A 21,198-nucleotide genomic window follows, 5' to 3' on the forward strand; every position below is an offset into this window, starting at 1 on the left:
TTAGACACCATGGTGATTTATTCATCTCTTATGGTCTTGCATTTAATTGTTTGAGAATATATTTTACATGATTTCTTACTGTATTCCTCTGCATATCGAAGGCAGTCTGTCTGGTTAAAAATTCTTTGGATCAAACCAAGCACTGGTGGAACATAATATTGGGTATTCTCTGGTCCTTTTGTAAAATACCAATTTTTTAAATAATGCATTAAATGTTTTGTGGGGTCTTTTTTGTGATACCTTGACCTTTGGATTTCAGTTTAGCAAAACTTTAAAGAAAATGCTACAGTGCTTTGCAGAATGAAAGCCGTTATTTCATCAAAACCATTGGATAAATGATCTCATGTTCTCAGGATGATGGTGCCCATAAGTTGTACTATAACCACCTGAAATGCCCATAAAACATGAATTTAACATAATTTATTTTTTAAATAGGCTCCATTTTGCAATTTTTAGCTTTCCCTCTGATTCAATATGCTTTTTTTTTTTTTTTTTTTTGGTTACAGCTATGCTTAAATTAATCTTCTTGCTTCTACATTTTGTTTCCCTTCACATCACTTCTGAAAAAATCCATCTTTACCACATTTTAGTATTAGCTTTGATAATATCATTGAGCTGCCTTTTCCTAGTGATAAATATCTTTAAAGTTTGTCCTACTCTTCCTGATAAAACTCTCACAGGCTTACTGCTGAATTGCCAGGAGTGCTGACTTTGAACTTTAGTCCATTCTGATAAAGACAAAATAAAAAAAAAATTAGTCAAAACAGAAGTCAGAGAGTGACCTACTTAAAAACAGCTAGTTACAAAGTTACTATGATAATTTAAAAACATGCTTAAAGCTGGAACTCTAATTTCTGGTATGAATTAGATTATTTCAAATTTCCAACATCCTTCCCAGGAGTGAGTAACCCAAGTACTGTGGTACTGGCTCTTCCAGGATCAGTTAGAGACATCCCAATGCAAACTGAAGGCAAGGCAAGGCAAGGCAAGGCAAGGCAAGGCAAGGCAAGGGGAAAGGCAAGAGGAAAGGCAAGGGGAAAGGCAAGGGGAAAGGCAAGGGGAAAGGCAAGGGGAAAGGCAAGGAAAGGCAAGGGGAAAGTTTTTACAACCCTTCTCAGCTAGTTGTGGTCCCATTTGTTCTGCTTTTTCTCCTTCGCTTCCCATTCACTCCCTTTCAGTACAACCCTGCAAAGCCTACTAATTTAAATTCAACCCTCTGAACTTCAAAGAATGTCACAGCTTTTTCTCTTCCCTGCATTTCAGAAATCTTAAAAAAAACCCATTCAACCTCATTGCCTGTTACTTGATTTATTTCTATGGACAATTCTTTTTACCCATTTAGAATCTCATGCTTCTTCCCTTCAGTTGTTACCGCTTCTCAAACAATGGTTGAGCAGACTTCAGTCTCCTCCTTACGAGAGTCCATGGGACACTCTCAGCTGGCCTCGGTCACTGCTAGGACAGGGTGCTGAGCGGTACGAAAGATCTCAATATTCAAACAGAAATTGTGTTCTGTTTTCTCTTATTCTATTCCCTTGCTTTTCACCTTTTTTCTTCACCTTTTCTTTCTCCTCTCTTTTCCTTCCCACCCTTCTCGCCGTCCTTTTTTCATGGACCATCTGTACTAGGATAATTGTATACTTCTCTAGAAGTGCTGAAGACCAACATAACATTTAACAGGAGCCATCAGCATGGCCCTGCCTACCGATCCCTGGGCTGTGTCTGACCCCAGTTACCCCAGTGGGCCTGATCCTGACTCCCACCGCTGGGACATCCCAGCCTGGCCTCAGGCCATCCCTGTCCCCACCGAGGTGCCTGATGCCCAGGGCTGGGGCTGCCCCAGGGAGACCCTGGCCCTTGCTCTTTAGGAAACCAAGCCAAAGATCTTAGTAAAACTTCACAGTGCCCAAAAAAGCAAATAAAAAAAATAAACCCTGAAGCTCTGGTTTACTCCTGCACACAATTAATATCCACTAAAATCCCTGAGTTTTGCCTTTGTTCCCAGTAAGCCTCACAGACTCTGTGGTTTTATGGTTTTCATCTTGGATTTATAAGAAAGTCAGCAAGCGAGAGTCAAGTTTTCATTTTGGTTTTAAAGGAAAAAGTAAAGTGCGCAATTTTAAAAAGCCATTAACCAATACGTCACTACTAATACTGCTGTCAGAGATAAGAATCTAGCCTCTACCAAGTACTTGGCTATAAAGGCAGTGGGTTAGTCAAGCACAGGCAAGAAAGCACTAAACCACTGAAACAAACCAGCCCATGTATTCCAAATGCTGTAAATTAAAACAATAAACAAATAAAACTTTAAGGTGAAATCAGTCATTGAAGTAAGGTTTACATAGTTTCAATTTCTCAGAACCTACCATTATTACTTTCATTAAAGATGTATTTTCTCCTGCCCCCCAAAAATCCCATTAGCAAGGTGTTTCTCTTTCCAAAATAGTGTTCTGTGAATCAAACCCAGTACTCACATAATAATATGAAAACCCAGAGGGTTGGGGTTTGCCCCCGTGCAGCTCAAAGGTAAAGAAATAAGGTTTGCTGCTGCTTTTTCCTCAAAGTTTAGTGTCATGTGTTTTTTAGGTGGGTTGATATGAAAATTGTTTTTATTAGTCCCCCTATTTTTTACTACCCAATAAGGGATCAATGGAATGAGTACTGTAATTTTAGCTTAGTTAAAAAGTCTATGAACTGGTATTATGAATTCACAGAAAGAAAATACTCTGTACAGTTTGATATGGTAAAATATTTTGTTGTAATCTTGTGTTAAAGCCTCCTTTTGGTAGAAGAGAGATTTTGAAGAATTCTTCCTATTGCTAAGATTTCTTTATTAAGCAAAACTTATCTTCAGGCTTTTTATTCGGCTAAAATTCTGACCTAGTGTTCTGTAAATTTTTTTTGTTAATAATTTTTCAACAGACTAACTGACAGTTATAAAGCACAGTCATATAGATCAATAATAGGCACAGTAAATATTTACATCCTGTACTTAATGCACTTTTTGATATAATTTGAAATATAACTAAGTGCTAGAAGCTCTGGACTAAGTGCATCTTAACAACATCAACTTGTTAATGCTGAGATTCAGTACTTAAGACTGAGCCTTTGTTCCTCAAAGTCAAAGTTATTACTGATTTTGTATTTTGTAAAATGTAAGCAAACTTGTGAGTAATAAAAAAAAATAATTAAAAAATATCACGTTTTAAATGTTAAGGACTGTACGTCATGTACAAATTGTGCAGCAGAAGTTCAGAAGACGGAATGGGCCCAAATTCAATGGAGCCAATGAAGCTAAAACAATTTACGCCAGATGTGAATGTGGATCATTAGTATTACAGCACAATTTCTGACTGCAGCTTTTCAGGCCATTTACAAAGGCATTGATTATTATTTCTCTATGATTGTTGATTAAAAAAGGTAGAATTTACTGACTCATTTCTTCAACCTAGAATGAAGTGGTGAAAATGGTATTTAGCTCACCCTATGCCCGTTTATACTCTGCCCTCTCCCCTAGGGCTGGTCTCTGTCTACATATGCCTCAGTGTACCTATGGATAGAGAGCAATGGGTATCTAGGAGTACGTGCATATTTTTATATGGGTTCAGCCAGATGTAAAGGGAACGTGGATGCTGCGGAGGAAATGGCTGCGTAGCGCCAAATGGGATGCGTACCATAGGCTGAAGATCATGGTCCTGATTTCTGACCTCTCTACAAAAACGTCTTTCTGCAGATTTCCCAGGAAAGAGTCTGCGACAGTTAATTTCTACCAGAGTCAAATCGTTGGCATAAATTCGCAAGGACTTTGGGTATTCGAGCACAACTTTCTAGTCATAATCGCCATCACAAGCATCCACCCTTCAGCTATAATTTCCAATAAATCATAAAGAAAGGTCAGAAAAAGAAGAAATGCTTGATTTTGGACATTGGGATTTATCTGTGCAATTAGGGTTTGGGGTCCCTCTTAGGGCTAAAAAATAATAAGCTGGGGACAACAATAACACAAGTTCTATTAAATCATCCTAACATTTTTTTTAGCCAATTTTGCTGATTTCTGTTCTCAAAGCTAACACAAGGGCTGCCAGAGCTACAACAGGTTTTGCTTTTCTATCTCACAGAGAGATTTCGTCTGAACGTTGCATTTGTCGTGTCCTGAACTGGTACATTCTCATTTGTTCCTTCGAAAATAATCTTGATGATTTTAAAGCCCAGATGAGCAAGAGCAGCCAGATCAGGGAGGATCAGCTCAGACATTTTCAGACATCTGCAGAACACACACCTATATCACAGCTGGTCACTTGTACAGCGAGCGGAGACCCGGTCCGTAAAGTTAATGAAATTCAAAGCATGATTCATCGGAACAAATGTAGACCACTGCTTTAAGATGAGAGCACTTGATAGTACTGCCTGCACTGAACAATTCAGACGCACATAGCAACAGATAATACTGAGTATAAAGGAGTCTAAAATGACCAGCTTAGACGTAATCACCTATACTTAGATGAATCCAACCCCTGCTCTGTGAAGGTAAAAACAGGTTAAAAAAATAAAATAAAATCAGTGTTTTTTCCAGCCTAGCCATCTAGCAGACTTTTCTATTGCTATAGAAACTGTTTATTTTACAGTTTTTGTATTTTTTATATAACGTAGTAGACTCTTATATTTTTTCAATCAGTTAATAAATTTTCACTTGCTCAAATGAATTTTCAATGTAAAATTGTTCTGTTTAGAAACACAACTTCAGTCACCGACAAGTACATTCACCTGCACAGACCACAGCGTAACGTTTGTAATCATTTTCTAGAGACACATAATACACAATCAACTTGAAGAAAAGGCTGTGTATTATTTACTCAAATCATTGAAACTTTGATGAAGTAGACTAGCCTTGATGGGTTACTGAATCTCTTCTCTTCTACGGCTTTTGTCAATATGACTTCTCCAGTAACATTGAGTAGAGAATAAAAAAACCCACTCATGGTCATTAATTTATTGTTTATGTCTTGTTTTCAAGCACAGGTTCCCCTCTGAGTTACAGATTTCAGAGAACTAACTGAAAGTTTTAAGTGACTTAATATTGAACAATATTTCAAGTAAGCTTACCGGTTTCAGAGAGCAGTTTGGTAGCTTCCAGTACCTTCTCAGTATAAACTCCAGTTTCATAGTTTTCCATCTCTGCATTAATGATGTGAATAACTCTGGCTGCACGGCCTCGGATGGCACCCGCAGTTCTGTCTAGTGTATCGACATCCCCCTCTTGGAGAGCAATCACACACTTATTCACATCTTCCAGAATATGGTTTTCTGGAATGTAGGAGAAAAAAAAAAAACCCACAAAAAAAGCTCATTTCATTTCGTTCTCCCTCATAGCAAAGCTTACTGATTTGAGTAAAAGGCAAATGTCAGTACATTAAAAAATTGATATCAATCCTTACCCAGTTCTGCAAAATAAATAGCATTCTGTGATGCTATGCCACAAAACAGTAAAAATCCCAAGTGTGATATTTATCTTTAAAAGGGGACTGGGCTACATCCTCTAACCTATACTGGGAGTTGCAACCTGTAATTCTTTGAAAAACAGTCACAACATCACGCTGAATTCTATTATAGAGAAAGTGTAATAAAAAGCAATCCCAAAAGAAAAGTGGTCAAATATTATGCAGATGCTCTACTAAATAGTTGGGCAATTTTCTGGAGATGAATTTACACATTCCTATGAACGGTTAATATATTTGGTTCAACGGTGCCTAAATAAGTTAGAAAAGCAAATAAATCATTTTGAAAAGAGAACAGCAAATGGCCTTTGTAGATAGCAGGAGCCTGTGCACAAGCAGTTCATCTCCTTTGCTCTAAGCCAGAGATTAAGGTGTGAACTTTTCATGGCACACAGAATAATCATATATGACTGTGCGTATTCTGAAATAAGAGTCGACAACAGCGAGTCTGCTCAGATGATGTAATATCAAGAAGGTTTATTGAAATCTTGGGAGCTTTATTGTTTTTTCTCAGCTCAGATTCAGGCCATCTACTCTCACGTGCTGCAGTATCATATTTTATGTAGTATTCTCACATAGAGATAATGTGAAAGGACGAAGCAGATTTTGACTAGCTCAGACATTATTTCCCTGCAGCCTATACAGTTAAAAATCATTTCAATAATAAAAATATGACTGAATTTCATATTTGAGCAAATTCACTCCGAGAAACTCAGTGATTCTAAACAACAACTTACTTTTCTACCACAGACACATCGAAACTGAGAATGAAATGCTGTTCTTTGTAGTAATAAATAAAACAAAATCAATCAGTTCACCAACTGCTTTTTGTTAATTATTCTTGGCCACAAAAATAAAATGACACAATAATCTTCACTGTTAAAAACCCCAAGGTTAGATCATTTGAGGGTTTCAGAAATGTTTCACATGATGTTGAATTTTAAACTGTAACAAGTCTGAATGAAAAATGAAAGTCCCCTGAGCTGTGAATCAGAGTAACTTGTAAGGCAAAATCCTTTGTCTAAAAAACTCTCTATCCACATTTTCAAAATGTTGCTTTGCTAAAATATTTCTTCCTCTTCACAATCTCTGTTTTCTTTACCACGGCATAACCAAATTTTGCCCAACAAGAAGTACCTTCTGAATACAAACGTCCGCCGCATTTGGAATATAAAGTAATTGATTAAAATCATGGTCAACCTCTTTTTAGTAGCCCCTGTATTCATAAAACATGCCAACATGACACTCAACATGGAGAGGAGGAGGTGTCATTTCTGAGGTACGTTTAACCGGACACAAGCCCATTTTGAACGCTTCACTGGTTTAACATCCAAAAATAAAACTACCCTGTGTAAGCTGAGGCTTCCAAGCTTACAGCTAGCAGAAACAGACTTTCTGGATACATGAGATAGTTTCCTATTTTTAATAGATAGAGATGTCTATGGACAGTATTAGAAAGAAATCTAAACCCAACAGAATTACTGCTTCTCATCTCCCTTGGGAAGTTTGGATCTAAGTCAAGACTATCTCAAAAAACATGTTAGAAGAAAATATGATTTGAGAAAAACAAAAAATAAAAGTGTCATCCGTTCAAATAACTTCTGATTTTATGGATACAAGTGCTCGGAGTGAACAAAGCCCTCAAACAAATAACCAAATGGCCATTTAAGTGTGTTTGCCAGCTCTTTGGCTTGTGGACCCGGTCTGCATTTTACAGCTTGGTCTGCCCTTCCGTTGCAGGTCTGTTGAAAAGTGTTTGCCAGCTTCAAATCTCAAATGAAAATCGATGTGCTACCAAATTCTGAAGTACCCTTTTATTCTGAGAGTTCATTTTCATTTTCTCATCATGGCTTGCAGTAAACACTCTAGCAGTGGTGTTGAATAGTGGAGTGTAATTATACTAAACCAAATAGTTTCCCTGTTGCTAATAATAGCAGGATACAACCAAACATAACAAAGGGGAGGGCAAAAAAGAAAATTAAGGATTATTTATTTTAAGGATTTTTTTTCTCCAAAGATCTTAAATTTTTATTAGGTAATTTTAGGAAATGTCAAAGAAAAGAATTTAAAACGAAACATAAAATTAAGACCACACTATTTCTTGATGTTTGGCTCTTCTGTAACATTAGAATAAGCTAAGCACACTTGGCACACTCTATGTCCTTATTCACAACAACGAAATTCACCTCTTTCAATCCATAATAGGAAAATGAGTTTTCTGCAGCAGACAATTAACCCAAGACACGCAGCACTTGGCAATTACAGTACTCATTGTGTATGACTATATGATAACAATACGCTCTGCCACAAGTTGTAGCACTTGACAAGGAGGATGGAGAAAAGACTGTGACACAAGGTGTCAATGTCCTTCTCTTCTGGGACCCAGCCGTGCTTCCCAGCTCTCTGGAAATGTACGCTCTGGGCATGCCCTGACAACATACCTAGATGGGACTGCTTATTTCCCTTCCTCCTACCCCCCTCCAGGGCCTGGTCACCCAGGATGGATGATCAGGGGGCCAGGACTGGGTGGTACATCCGTCCCACTGATCAGACACAGCTGATCTGAGCAAAGCTACAAAATAAAGGAAAGTTCATCTTTCCCACAGCTACACGGGGACTTTAAACAATTTTTGCAAATACTGTCAGCCTGTCACAGGTCTGCAAAACATTTTTAAAAGGTGGCCAAAATCCTACTTTGTGCCTGAGTTGAAACAAAACTTCTCTAGAAACAGAAGCACAAATAGGATGCTATTTTCTCAGAGAGGGAAAGCTAACCATTGCTGCCAGGGATTAACTGGTGTGGCTTGGTTCCTCCTACTGAGTGTAGAAGATCAGCATTCCAATAAGGATGGACTAATGATGCTTTAGTAATTATAGCTTTTCTCTGCTCCAACCCATTACTTTAATTTAGCAGTATATTTTTAGAAGACTCCCTTGATCCCAGTACCTGAAACGGAGAGGAAATCATCCACCGAAGTGATGTCATCAACAGCTTCAGTGAGAACTCGCACTTGTTTCTCCCACTGATCTTTAAAGACATCCATGTTGTCCTGTGCTACTTTGCTCTGGGGTCTGGCAGCCAATGTAAGTGCAGCATTTATTACCTGTTATTCAAAATCATTTGTTACAAGGAGTAGCAAAATTTGTCACAAGGGAAAGAACAGATAGATTACGGTATGTGTTCAAAAATACAGCGTTACACCCCATTCGATATGCAGGTCTCAAGATATGAATGTATTTTTCACAGTTCATGGAAAGCAGGCAACAATGGAATGACAAAGGAAAGGCTATAATCTTCATCTAGGCTTTTTTTCCCTGTCATAGCTAACTGATGCTTTTTAATGCCAAAAGAGTTCTCAAGCACTTTTTAAGAGGAATTTTACTTACCTGTGGGCACAGACTATCAATTTGTGTTGCTGCCATACGGACTAACTTCACACCTTCTTCATTATTTGAGATTGAACAGGCCAGATTTGCAACCTGCAATGAAATCAGCAGAATGAGAATCAAGTTTTAGGCAAGCGGGCCATTTCATACCTTTCTCTCTTCTTACTGAGCCTTGCCTAGAATGAAATAATTGTATACAGGAGGAATGAAACGGCATCTTTTGTGCTGGTGAACAGGAACTCATGCAGATTATTTCCTTACTAGCAAACTGAACTAGCCATCTTCATTTGATTTTTATCAAAAATCTCCCCTCACTGTCAAGTGTTTCATATCCTCCTCTAAAGCATGAAAATAACCTCCTGAGAAGTCATACAGATAATGTAGATCATCCAGACAATCATCTATAAATTTCCTTTCCTCACACTTTCTTTTTCCTTGTATTCACCATGTCCATTATGAATACTAATAATCGGGCTAATCCATATACTCTGAGCTTTGCAAAATAAGGAATCTTTGATGTCCTAACGTACGGAATTCTGCTCTTCCACCCATAAACAAAACTCTGATACCTTCACTGATACTGAGAAGTTACATATTTCTCAAGTATCGTCATTGTTTCAGATCCTGATGGTTTTATGCATGTTCAAATTGTTTTAAATCTCAGGTGAACTTCTTTATTTCTATGTGATTTTCTGCCCTAGAGCAAAATGTCCATTAGCAAGAATATCATAACTCGGTCATGTGAAATGTCTCTGTTGAAAGCCTCATTCTGTAATGTATGCCTGAAGATCTCCTTCAAAGGTGTAGGAGTCTGCTCTGGCACAGCTTTGGGAAGTCTGAACCTCACAAGACTGCAGGCTGTTTGGATAAGATGAAGACGGGGGAGACTTAGAGAGACACCTGAATGAGACCTAGCAACCAGACGATGCCTCCAGACACTGCAGAGCTGCATCTCTGCGTCTTGGGTGCAAGTGGCAGAGTAATGTTCTCCTAGCTCATACAGTGCTGCTTGAAAAAAATCATGCCCAAAAGCTTTGTGCCAAGTCCATGACTCTGCCATGGGTTTTCCAAACAGCAATTCATGTCACACCACACATAATTAAGCTCATCAGTGATATTTAAATCACAAAGGTACATTCTGGGAGAGGGGGGAGACAAGATTTTATTTTTTTTTTAATCATCCAAAAGTATGGCTCTTAATTCTAATCTACATTAAAACAAACTTATAAAATTTTAAATATGCTTCCTTGATATTATTCACTGTGCCTGAAGGCATAACTATCAGTTGGAAATGATTCATGAATTAGTTCAAATACCCCCATCTTTACAATTTTCCTCCAGTCTCCCCTTGTGGTATTAATCTGTTCTTGTCTCCAGTGCACATCGCCACATTAGCCCTGGTCCATCTGTTCTGCATAGAACCTATTTCACTTCACAGTTATGCAGAACGTGGTTTGCATACATCAGAGCGCCAAAGCCCAGGGAAGAAAACAACCTAAGGCTTCAAAGAGTCTTGCAGGCATTTCCTAGTCAAGATTTTATCATAATGTTGTGATTTTTATTTTCATTTCATGGTGAGACAAATGAGTTAGTCTGTTTGTTAACAGCCTTACAGCGCTCATGTCAAAAACGTTCTTCTAAGCTGACATCTTCCAATTAATTTACCATTTTCTGTAGTCACTTCTTTGCACACATCAAACAGACCACTTTAATCTTCATGAGAAACAAAAGCTAAGCAAGATAATAATTAGAATGCATTAACATGAGTGAAAATTACAGACCTTTAAAACTAGCAAACGGCATTAAGTTCAGCAAAAGCCATCTTCCTGCATTTTAAATAAGTGGTTTTTCAGATTGCCCTTTCATTTTGTGATTATCGTGATGAAAATCTGTCCTAAGGCTTCAGATGCACCAAATATCTTATTTTTTTCTTAGATAGCAGTGAGATATGTGACTGAAAGGGGCTGGGTGTCATGAAATGGCAATCAAACTATTAAGCAAGTCTTTGAGTTCTCTTGGAAGATATTTTTGCAGGAAAATCACTGAAAATAAAACTTATTTCTTCTCTGTCTCTGTTAATTACTCTTGCTTTAGAATCTGATGAGATAATATTTGGATATTGTAAAGTGTCCTGATTTTTCAAGGAAGGATACAGACATAACCAGCGAAAACTTTTTCTGCTTTTTTAAAAAAATAATTTAGAGGTAGTACATTGTTTCGGATGTCACTATCAATACAGAAGGAGTACAAATGTAATCTAGGCTACATTATATATTCATCAAAAGAGCATTACAGTTATCATTTTAAAAAAATGAAAGTGATACATATCATGTATAATCCTAATCTAAATAGTTTCTGTGGTATATTTCAAGTTTTGCATAAATATAGTCCTGTATCATCAGCAGTCAGAAAGCAATACTACTTTCCCAATTCAGCAGGGAGTATGCCAGCCTGTACCATGGGAAGATCTGATTATGTCAAATAAGCATAGAGATAAGCAAATCCTACAAAGGTAGATGCAATCTGAATAAAATTAAGATACTATGACTTTACTCAGAACTTACTTTTAAAACATGGCAAGAAATAGACATTGCTTGCTAAAGCCTGCATTTCAGTGCCATCATGTAAGCATAGATTTATGAAACAGTACAAGGTTTAAGTGCACTCAATCACCAGATACAGCACTATTTAATTATTTTGATTGACTTTGTTATCAAATACACAACCAAGTTACCATCAATTAAGATTCTTGGCACAGCAAGGCCCATATGCATGCTCTCAGTCGATAGAAACCATGAGGTAATTCAACATGCTTTAGCCTACTGTAAATTCAGCAACTTCAAATATTTTTCCTACCTAAACTATGACCAAAAAATCTTAGACCCAATTCCACCCTCATTTAGCTGAGACCCTTTGGGTAGGTGCCAAACTGATCTCTTTGGATAATGGATAAAAAGAGAAACGCACTTCCAGAGACTGGAAAGTCTCTTTCAGGTCTTTGGTTGACTATCTCATCCTCTAGACGTATCTAGTTTCGATTTAAACTTAAATTATAGCTGGCCCTGACGATTGCTGAAAACGGTATTACTGAAATAAAAACCGTTTTAATGGTACATTATAACTTGTTTTGCATGTGCACATTTAATATAACATGTTTTGTGAAGTACCCAGACTCTTCAAGGTTGGGAATTTGTCTAACACACCACTCTTGAGTTAGATGGAGCAGATGATAGCTTGGAAAGGAAAATAAAAAGTCTGTATGTATTGTAGCTGCCAATTTGCCAAAACTTTGATTTGACAGCCTTTACCTTTATGCTTCAAGTGCTCTGTCTCCACCAAAGCATTGAAGAGGAGATTTCATGAGAGGCTGTGGAAGTAACCAGGTAATTAATTTTTTTTTTTTTTTTTTTTCTGTTTACTAAGTTCCTTGAGCATACTGGATTCACTGATTGCCTAAACAGAACTCAAGTTTGTATTAAGATCAATGCGAACTGTCTGAAGAGTATTTATATGAATGAATACATTTTAAATACCAAAATTAATGAACTATGAATCATCCTCAAAATGCATGGAAAACTTAATAACAGTGGAACTGCTGTGTAGATAAACATTATTGTCCAGAATTTCAGGTCTGCTAAGCTACTCTTACACCATCAAAACAATTGCTAAACACCTTAAACCTGTCCTGCAAGAGCACAGAAAAGTAATGTGCAAGAAATTAAACACTCCAGCTCCAGCGATGCTGTATTCTTCTGCAATCACCCAAGCCACTGAACCAATCCTAGAACTGAGGAGGTGAAAAAGTGCCTACCAACTCCTTTATATTAATTTCCTATCACTGGCACTGATAGTTCAAGATGCGATTCTGCAGCTTGCTACGTATCTATCTTTAATCATGCAAATAGTCCCATTAGTTTCAATTGTTCATAATATATGCAGGATCAGTCCCAATAAAATGTATTTGCATGTATTTGGGTGCATTTTACCCTCAAGCAGTTTCTGCTGAATAGCAGATGGGGGTAGTGAAGGATTTTGTTTCTAATGTAAATTTTTATTACCCTTGTTGAAAAGACATACTACGGACAGGATTTATTCTACAGATATATGGCAGCTGGAAGTATAAGTACTGTATGGACAGGCAGTGCCTACACTAGTTTTCCACTAGCTAGCAACTGAAGCACAGATTAGCATTTTTTTCACTGTTTTTGCCACACATACTACCTAAGACAGAAAAACTATATTCCTGCCATAAAATTGCACTCCAAGTTACAAAAGTAATGAAGGATCTTTCATACCAATTTTTACACTGATGAAAATCAAGTGTAGTTAGCTTGACTTGTGTTTTTAAACTAGACTATTTCCGATTTTGACTAGAGCTCTTTGAATTATTAAAGGTAATTATGACTGTCAAAATGTATTGTCCTCTGGTTCAACCTTAAATTCAAAGATTTAACATGGCTACTCTGAATTTAATGTAAGTGAAAAGGTGCAAAAAAAGAAGTCCATTGCTTAGAGCAAAAAATGTAAAAAAAGGGACCAGTATACGCTATAGCAAAGGGGCAACATCAACACAAAAGCTGCAGAATATTATTGCTATTGTAGGTAGTCTATTTTTAAATTTTTTATTTTATTCTTTTTTTCTACCATAGATTGCTTAGAAGAAATGATACAAAAAAAGCTCTATTCAGCTTCCCCAACCATTTAACCATTTGAAGGTAGAGAATGCAATCTATTTATATCTTAGTTTTGTGTATTCTTTGTAAATATGGGTGAGGTTTTTTACTTTTGTTATACACATCTTTCCTACTTATATAATTTCTTTTTTCACCGTAGTTAATTGATTGAAATATTAGGAAGAAGAATATTTACAGCAAGTTATTATTTTTTTTTTAGGGAAATATAGTATAACTTAAATCCAAGACACCGTCAAACTTACCTCTCTACACCACGGATTTGAGAAACAAACTCTTGAAGGTGGCTTAAGTAAGAGTCTTCTAAAACATTCAGAATGGACTAAAGCCAAGGAAATAATCGGTTACCATATTTCAGTTGATGAGTTGTAACTTGCAGAACTATGGTATCTTGGCTATTTGTAATTATTTATGCATCCACTTAGTAATTTATCTAGATATTGTTCCAATCTCTGTATCCTTCAAAATTTTGACATATATTAACGCTGGTACTGCTGTAGGCACTCCAGTGATATTATTCATGGAGCCACAACTAAGACATTTTTTCTAAAGGAGAGCGCAGAGTTGAAGCTAAGTTACCCAAGATCTTCAACTTAATTATCCTCACCCTATTCACTCCAACATTAGATTATGAGCAAAATCCTATTTATCACTAGATGGGATGGTTTTGCACATACACAAACAAGTGGCAAAAGTCAAAATATCACTGCGAGTACATATTGCAGCAGATTCCTCTTCGTGCAGTGCAGTGCCAGTTTGTACTCCCATGAAATATTAGACTGTGGTCTCTTTCTCAGTACCTATTCCATATAGCATGGGAGGAACCTCATACTGGATCACATTGCCCATTGCCCCTCATTTATATTAACTAGTCACATAGCCCTATCTAAATAAGAGACGTATCTTTACGTTGCTCCCACGTATGTACATTCACCTGTATTAAAAAATCCAACTATATGCACAGCAGTAAAAAAGGCATTTCTTTTGTAAATTAGTAATGATCTAATTCACTGAGTTTGACATTTGCTCTGAAAATTTTTTAATACCAAACCTTGAACATATTTAATATAAACTGCTCAGACATTTACAATACTCTACACATATCTAAGCAGGTCAATAACAGCAGGACGTTAGAAAGCTACAGAGAATTTTAAGCCCAACAGTTAAATGTTTTATTTCATGTCCTATATACTGCCCACTGAACCTGTGAAAAACTCTTTTCACTTCTCAAAAGGTTAACAGCATATTCACTCATCCCTACTACAGGAATAAGGCTTTTCCACTCACTCAAACTCCCTTGAGACTTCCTCCAGATCAGAGTTAGTTGCAAGAGCCTTAAGAGATTTCTGCTTTTGGTAAAGTTCACAGTAACTCTGACTTGAATAAATTCAGTGGGTCTGGGACTGAGATTTTTGAAAGAAACTTAAGAGTATTAGAAGCCTCATGTGTACCGAAAGCTCAATTCAAAATGCAAAAATCCTAGCTTTAGACATTTTCGGTGAAGTTTTGTTAATGTAACCTGAATGTCCTCCATTTTCTAGGACCGTTCTGATATGTGCCATGATTATTGCCTATAGGATGGAATAGAAGTGAGACCAGAAGTGAAACACCTTGAAAAATCCTTCTACTTTACTATTTTCATAACTGAAAACAACTCACATTGTTTCATGTTCAATTACAGACCTGCCAGTAAAGAATACAAGAAAAGGTTATTGTATTATGCCTGATTCTTTAAGTTTAATATTAGACAATAATAATGATTTTAGATATGAATAAAAAGATATTCTCCAGGAGTAAATACTGACTCCTTTTTTTTCTTTCTTTCCCTTTTTACATGGAATTTGACCATACAACTGTTTCTTCCTGAAACAGGTCAAGTTTATGACTTGATCATAAACAGGTCAACAGCTCAAGAAATGTCTTAAGTTTCATTTGTAAAATTATTCAAGTAATGCTGTAGGACGCTTAGAGTGGAGCACTGCCCAGAACTATCAACCAGTTCCAGTTACCATACCCGAAGACCTGATCCCACAACTAAAAGTTTAGGCATACATCTGATAGGGGTTCTGTGTTGCACCAGCTCCGAATAGCCTGAAATTCAAGGACTTCAGAAAAAGTGGGTGTGGATGTTAATTCCCAGAGCTGGAATCAATAGAAACGCTTTCTGCTTTGACAGAAAACTCCCTTAGGAATTAGAGATGATCCTCCCTCATTTTCATAAGAGCATGTTTCTGAGGCATTCAGCTGGAATACAATTAACTGATAGTCAGGAGCAGTGGGGAACCCGTGCACCTCCCGGCTGGGCAGCACAGAGGGAGATGAGGACAACAGAAAAGTGCTTTTCTCCTGAGGTTCACTCCCACAGGAGTTGGGAAGTGCAGTGGGGAACTCAGCTTCAGACATGTGGGATCTGTCCCTTCAATGATGTGCTCACTACATTGATGTAATTTCTGAATTTTCTCTGTGTACATGGGCATCCATTTGCTGAAGAAATATACAGCAAACAGGTGTCATAAACCAGGAAGAAGAGCAGGACTCGGTCTCAAAAACAGAGTTAAGATCAGATTTCTACTTTAATTTTAAATAGTCCTGAGCAATATAGCATTGCACTGATAAAATGCAGCAAGTTTCCTCCTACAAGAAAGCAGCTTATAAAGCTGTAGGGAATCTGTTCTCTATTGTCCATCTATTCAGGCGGGCCATGAAGCAGATATCCTGTTCTAAACCGCATAGCTAACACGACTGCTGAGTCTGGGTCATACAGCCAGAATTGATTAATTTGATTTACTGATTTTCTGAGTTACAGGTATAAATGTGTTTGACATTGCAATGGTACACATTTATTTTCTTCCTTTCACAGAAAGCAAACATAACATGTTCAACTTGAAGAATTCCTGCTGTGTAGGTTGGAGACCGGTGACCCATCTCAGTGCTCTTTTACCTCTGTTAGCAGGATCAGGTTAATTTTCTATTTAATTTGACAACAGGTAAAGGCTTTCTTATACCATTCTTCCATACCTTGTTAATTTCTGAAAAAAAACAGTGACCAAAGAATATAGTGGAACATCAAAACCTATAGCAACATCTCTGAAATATCAGACAACAGAACCTTTAACCAACAGTAACTTTTATGCTCCAAAACACACAAAAATAATTTCTTGGTTTGGTATACCAAAAAACTAGGAAGAAATTCAAGGTGTTTGTGTATTAATCCTTTCTGGTCAATCTGCAATCAAGGCCAGTGCGATTCAAACTCATAATGAATTATGAACAATGTATACGGAAATATTCAAGGGGCAAGAGGGAGGTTGGTGTTCCATGGAAACAAGATTTGGAAGACTGCAATGTGTATGAGTTGATCCCAGAAAGCAATGTGGACAACGTACCCCTGGCAGTGCTATCGTTAATAGATTTTAATAGCAAGTAGTTACCAAAGCAATACATCTACCTGATAACAGTCCACTATTTTGGCAAACTGTTCAGTGACCCTAGAACAGGGATGCATGACTGACTAGGCTGTGTTAATTAAACGTTAGTTATATTATCAGGACACTATATTTTGACAGTTGTTGAAGAAAAACAGAGGGTTGTGGTAGGAATTCAAAGTTCACGATAGTAACAGAAGTTTTGAAGATATTAACACAGTGTGATATCAGACACCCCAGGGTATAAACAAATCACAAATTATAATTACGATCCCTAAAGAAACATAACTCGTGAGTTAGATGGAACCAATTTTAGGGCTGAAGTTGAGCAGATAAAGAAAGAATTCCATAACAATCTATTACAGCTGCTAGTGACTGATAGCACAGGTGGGGACACCTTTAAATTCTGTATAAGCATCCAACAATAGCAACTTGTTGTTCACATGAAAACCTGAAAATTGGGTATGCAGAACTAGTCACTCTGCTATCCTGCATTGCTATCTACATAAATATTACTTTATTATCATTAAGGAGAAACGTACCTCTAGTCCTTGTGCTTCATCCATGACCCTGCCTTTGAGGCAAGGTTAAGCTTTGTGACCAGTGTGCTGGTCATCCCCTAAGTGACATGAAAGACCACATCTGTGTAGAAGTAAGTGTCCCACTGAGGGAGAATTCAGCTTTTTGCTTATTTGGCCTATTTGACAGCCTAGAAGTACTGGTAAGCTCAAACACTTACTCAGCCACAGCTCATGCTGCGTTTGCCCAGCTATAAAATGAAATATAAATAGAAAACATGGAAGGAAGCTTTGAAGACAAGATGAGGAAGTTAATGGGGATGAAAGAATATGGGCATAGATGGCAACTGGAGACATTGCAAAAGTAGAGATGGTGATACACCATCGTAAGGACTGGAGAAAAACTGTAGGTATTGCATGAGAAGGAAGATTGCTACTGCGAAAGAAATCTGAGATTATCGTGGCAATGCAAATTTATTTTTAAGAAATCAAGACTTATTAGTCCCCTTGCTCACAGACAAAACCTTGTAAAATACTATGATTGCCTTCATAGGGGCGAGTGAAGAGATTTTTTTTATTTAGGACATATTTTAAAGGCTTACAAAGTCAGATTCAGAGAAAGATTGATTTTACTTGTATCCAATCTTTGTGCAATAATAGCCTATAAAATATTTTTACAATAATTTAGTAACAATTGAACAGTAATGCGAAATGATGTCATCTGCCCAGAACCAGAATGTGTAGACAAGGAAACAGAACTAGATGTTCCCTTTTCTATTCCTGCTGTCAGTATGCTTTAACCCTAGCATGGAGAGAGCTCATACTGGCTCGAAATAGCATTTAGTTTACTTAACTACTGAGTAGCTTTTTTCCCAGCTAATACATCCCCTTTTCTCTTGGAAAAGTCATATTTATGATAATTATTTTTTACAAGATGAGTGTCTGACACCAAGAAACAAAGACCCAGAGTATTAAACAGAAAACAATATGTGGATGTAAGAGGTATTTTCCCATTTCTGTGTTGCAGAAAAAAATGGTCAGTCAATTACTCTTCCTCTTTTGTCCTATCACTGTATAGCCATACTTTTTGTATGATCAGAAACAGAGACCCAAACAGATGTTTAACAGCAGCTGCAATTAAGTGAGCTAACCAGAGCCAAGACACAGACCTGAGCATTTGCACACACTCATCCACATTTTTCAACGGTAAACATAATCCTTAGCACAGTTTTAGTCTAAACTACCCCGTCCATATAACACATGGTCTCGCGTACATCTATTAAAAAGATGTGGGCAAAAGAGATGGCACTGAGAAACCTTATGTCTCGATCTGTTCTTACAGGTAAGTAAAGAACAATGAGGTGAGAAAAACTGCATTTATATTTAGTTCTTACTCCTCTTCTGAAAGGGGAATACATTAAAAAAAGCAGTATTAATTATTCAGTGTGCTGGAGTTTATATCCTCAAATTATATTTTCTCTTAATTTAAGACTGCATTCTTATGGGTTTTTTTAATAGAAATTTGTTTCTGTTCTAGTACTAATAAAAATGTGGAAATTTTCATCTTAGTTGCAAAAACAATCATATGGTTTATTTGATTAAGAACTGTTATTTGCTGACTCAGTCTTACATTTTATCCCAGTTCTCACACATTTGCAGTTCTGTGCATGAAAGCTGATTACCTTTTCAAAGGATCATCATTAGCTCATAAATATCCAAACCCATTTGAACAAAAACAGGATTATTGCTTGTGTTTTAGAATGCTTTTTCTGGCTTTTTGACTCTTCAAAAAGAAAAAAATGTCATATGCATGCAGCTCACACGCACATAGTTTTTAATAATGAGTTTTGATATCAAGAGCTCTTCATGTGACTTTTACCGTTAAACACAAAATGGGAACAAGCGTATATCTAAGAAATCAAAACTGATGTCAAAATTCTAAATAGGACTGCAGAGATCTTTAATTCACCGTGCTCTGATTTATGGTCCTCTTGGCATGCAGAGATCAGTGTAAGTAGTCCATTGTCTTTGCTATTAGACTTAACGGCAATATCAGTATGCATTTGGGCTCCTTCGTAAACTGCTAATTCAAAGTCTGAGGCCAGTGGGTCCGTGATAAAGCTGCAGAGAGTCTCTCCACCAGTCCATCTTAATTTTTTAAGCTTTTAATTAATTTAATTCAATTAATTTTTTTATAGGGACTCCTGACCTTTGTGATATGGTTAAGCCAAGACTGTTAATATCACTCCAGACATGTGAAACTCTAGGTTGAGCTGAGGAGTTGCTCCTCACTTTGGTATCTTGTGTCTGTAAGAACTTTTCAGTAAATCACCTTTAAAATTAATTACAGGTGAATGAATGAGTTATTAGAGGAGATTCCCCCCCCCCCCCCCCCCCCCGTGTTGATTAGGAAGCTTCATCAAATTACAGGTCATCATTCAGTTTTCCAAGAGCTGTCTTTATATTAACTGATTCCCAAGATATCATCCTGGAACAGGAAAAAACTGGAAAAACATTGGAAATGCAAGGACATATACAATAAAATGGAGCATTACTGAGTCCCCTCCTTTCAGGCCTATTCCATGCTGTTTGGAGAAGCAGTAATTGCATCCATGAATAGGTCTAGATGAGGTGATGGATGTTAACAGCCCTTTTTTTTTTATTTTTAACCCATAGATTGCTTATCCATGTAGCAGGTGAGGAATAACACCTCCTTATGATGTTCTACAGGTGTAGGCAAATCAATTTCTTTTAACGTTGGGAACATTCTGGCCAAATTTGCTTAATTTCATCAGGAGATTAGATACCACAGGAACATCCGTTTCACTACATTGATGTTAATATAATATTACTACAAGTCATGGAAATTGGAGCTGAAAGCAACCTTGACAGATGATGCTCCTGTCTGACGGCAGGATCAGCTGTAGCTAAACCATTCCTGGCAGATGTTTGTTTCACTTAATCTCACAATTCGGCATTGATACCAGTTGTATGGATTTCTATTCCTGTACATGAAACATTTAATTAAGGAAAACAAATAGCAATAGTGTGTGACGAGGTCAGATTTACTAGGCCAACTGCAATGAGTGTGCACTAATCTGCGCTCAGGGCCCATTCAAATACATATTAAGAGATTAAGGAATGACAGCAAGAAGTTAAAAAAAACCCCAAACAACAACAAAAAAACCCCACAAAACAAAAAACAAAACCGAAATATTTTTTCTTTCCTCTGCCTACTTCTCCTTTGCAGACTCAATGTTAGCTAAAACATGGATCGGAGCTATTAGACTTTGTGAGTGAAGAGAACAAGGAAAAAAACCCATTTATCTACTGTACAGCAGTAAGGTTATTTGCATCCATTAGGACTATCTTTACATGCTTATAATAAATTCACAGAACTTCAGTCCCTTAAAAAAATAGAAACCAAAAAACCCTTAAAATGGGCCTTACCACGAAGCTTCATACATCAGTGTATGTGGCATTTTTAGCTAAAAAAAATTCACATCCCTTCATACTGTCTTTTTTGGCATGTGCATTTCTGTGCTTGAAAGACCACCACAAAAGATTATGGGTTGCGTCTAAAGAATTCATCTTGTAAATTAAATTTCCACATACTACCCAGGCTTTTACAATATCTTTATGCACTTGGAAGACCAAAGAAAAAAAAATACAACATATCTTT

At 37.0% G+C, this 21,198-nt stretch overlaps 1 protein-coding gene across 4 annotated transcripts in view; it reads right to left on the reverse strand.

Moving 5' to 3' along the window:
• CTNNA2 (catenin alpha 2) overlaps window positions 1-21,198 on the reverse strand; it is a 535,735-nt gene that overhangs the window by 55,507 nt on the left and 459,030 nt on the right. For all 4 annotated transcript variants that reach the window (XM_075752786.1, XM_075752785.1, XM_075752787.1 and 1 more), the window contains 3 exons: window positions 8,883-8,975; window positions 8,443-8,599; window positions 5,104-5,304 (listed from right to left, as the gene is read on the reverse strand). In XM_075752786.1, coding sequence (XP_075608901.1) covers window positions 5,104-5,304; window positions 8,443-8,599; window positions 8,883-8,975 — 451 coding nt within the window. The remainder of the gene's footprint in view (window positions 1-5,103; window positions 5,305-8,442; window positions 8,600-8,882; window positions 8,976-21,198) is intronic.

Source organism: Balearica regulorum, chromosome 4, assembly GCF_011004875.1.
Source record: "Balearica regulorum gibbericeps isolate bBalReg1 chromosome 4, bBalReg1.pri, whole genome shotgun sequence".
Lineage (NCBI taxonomy): Eukaryota > Metazoa > Chordata > Aves > Gruiformes > Gruidae > Balearica > Balearica regulorum.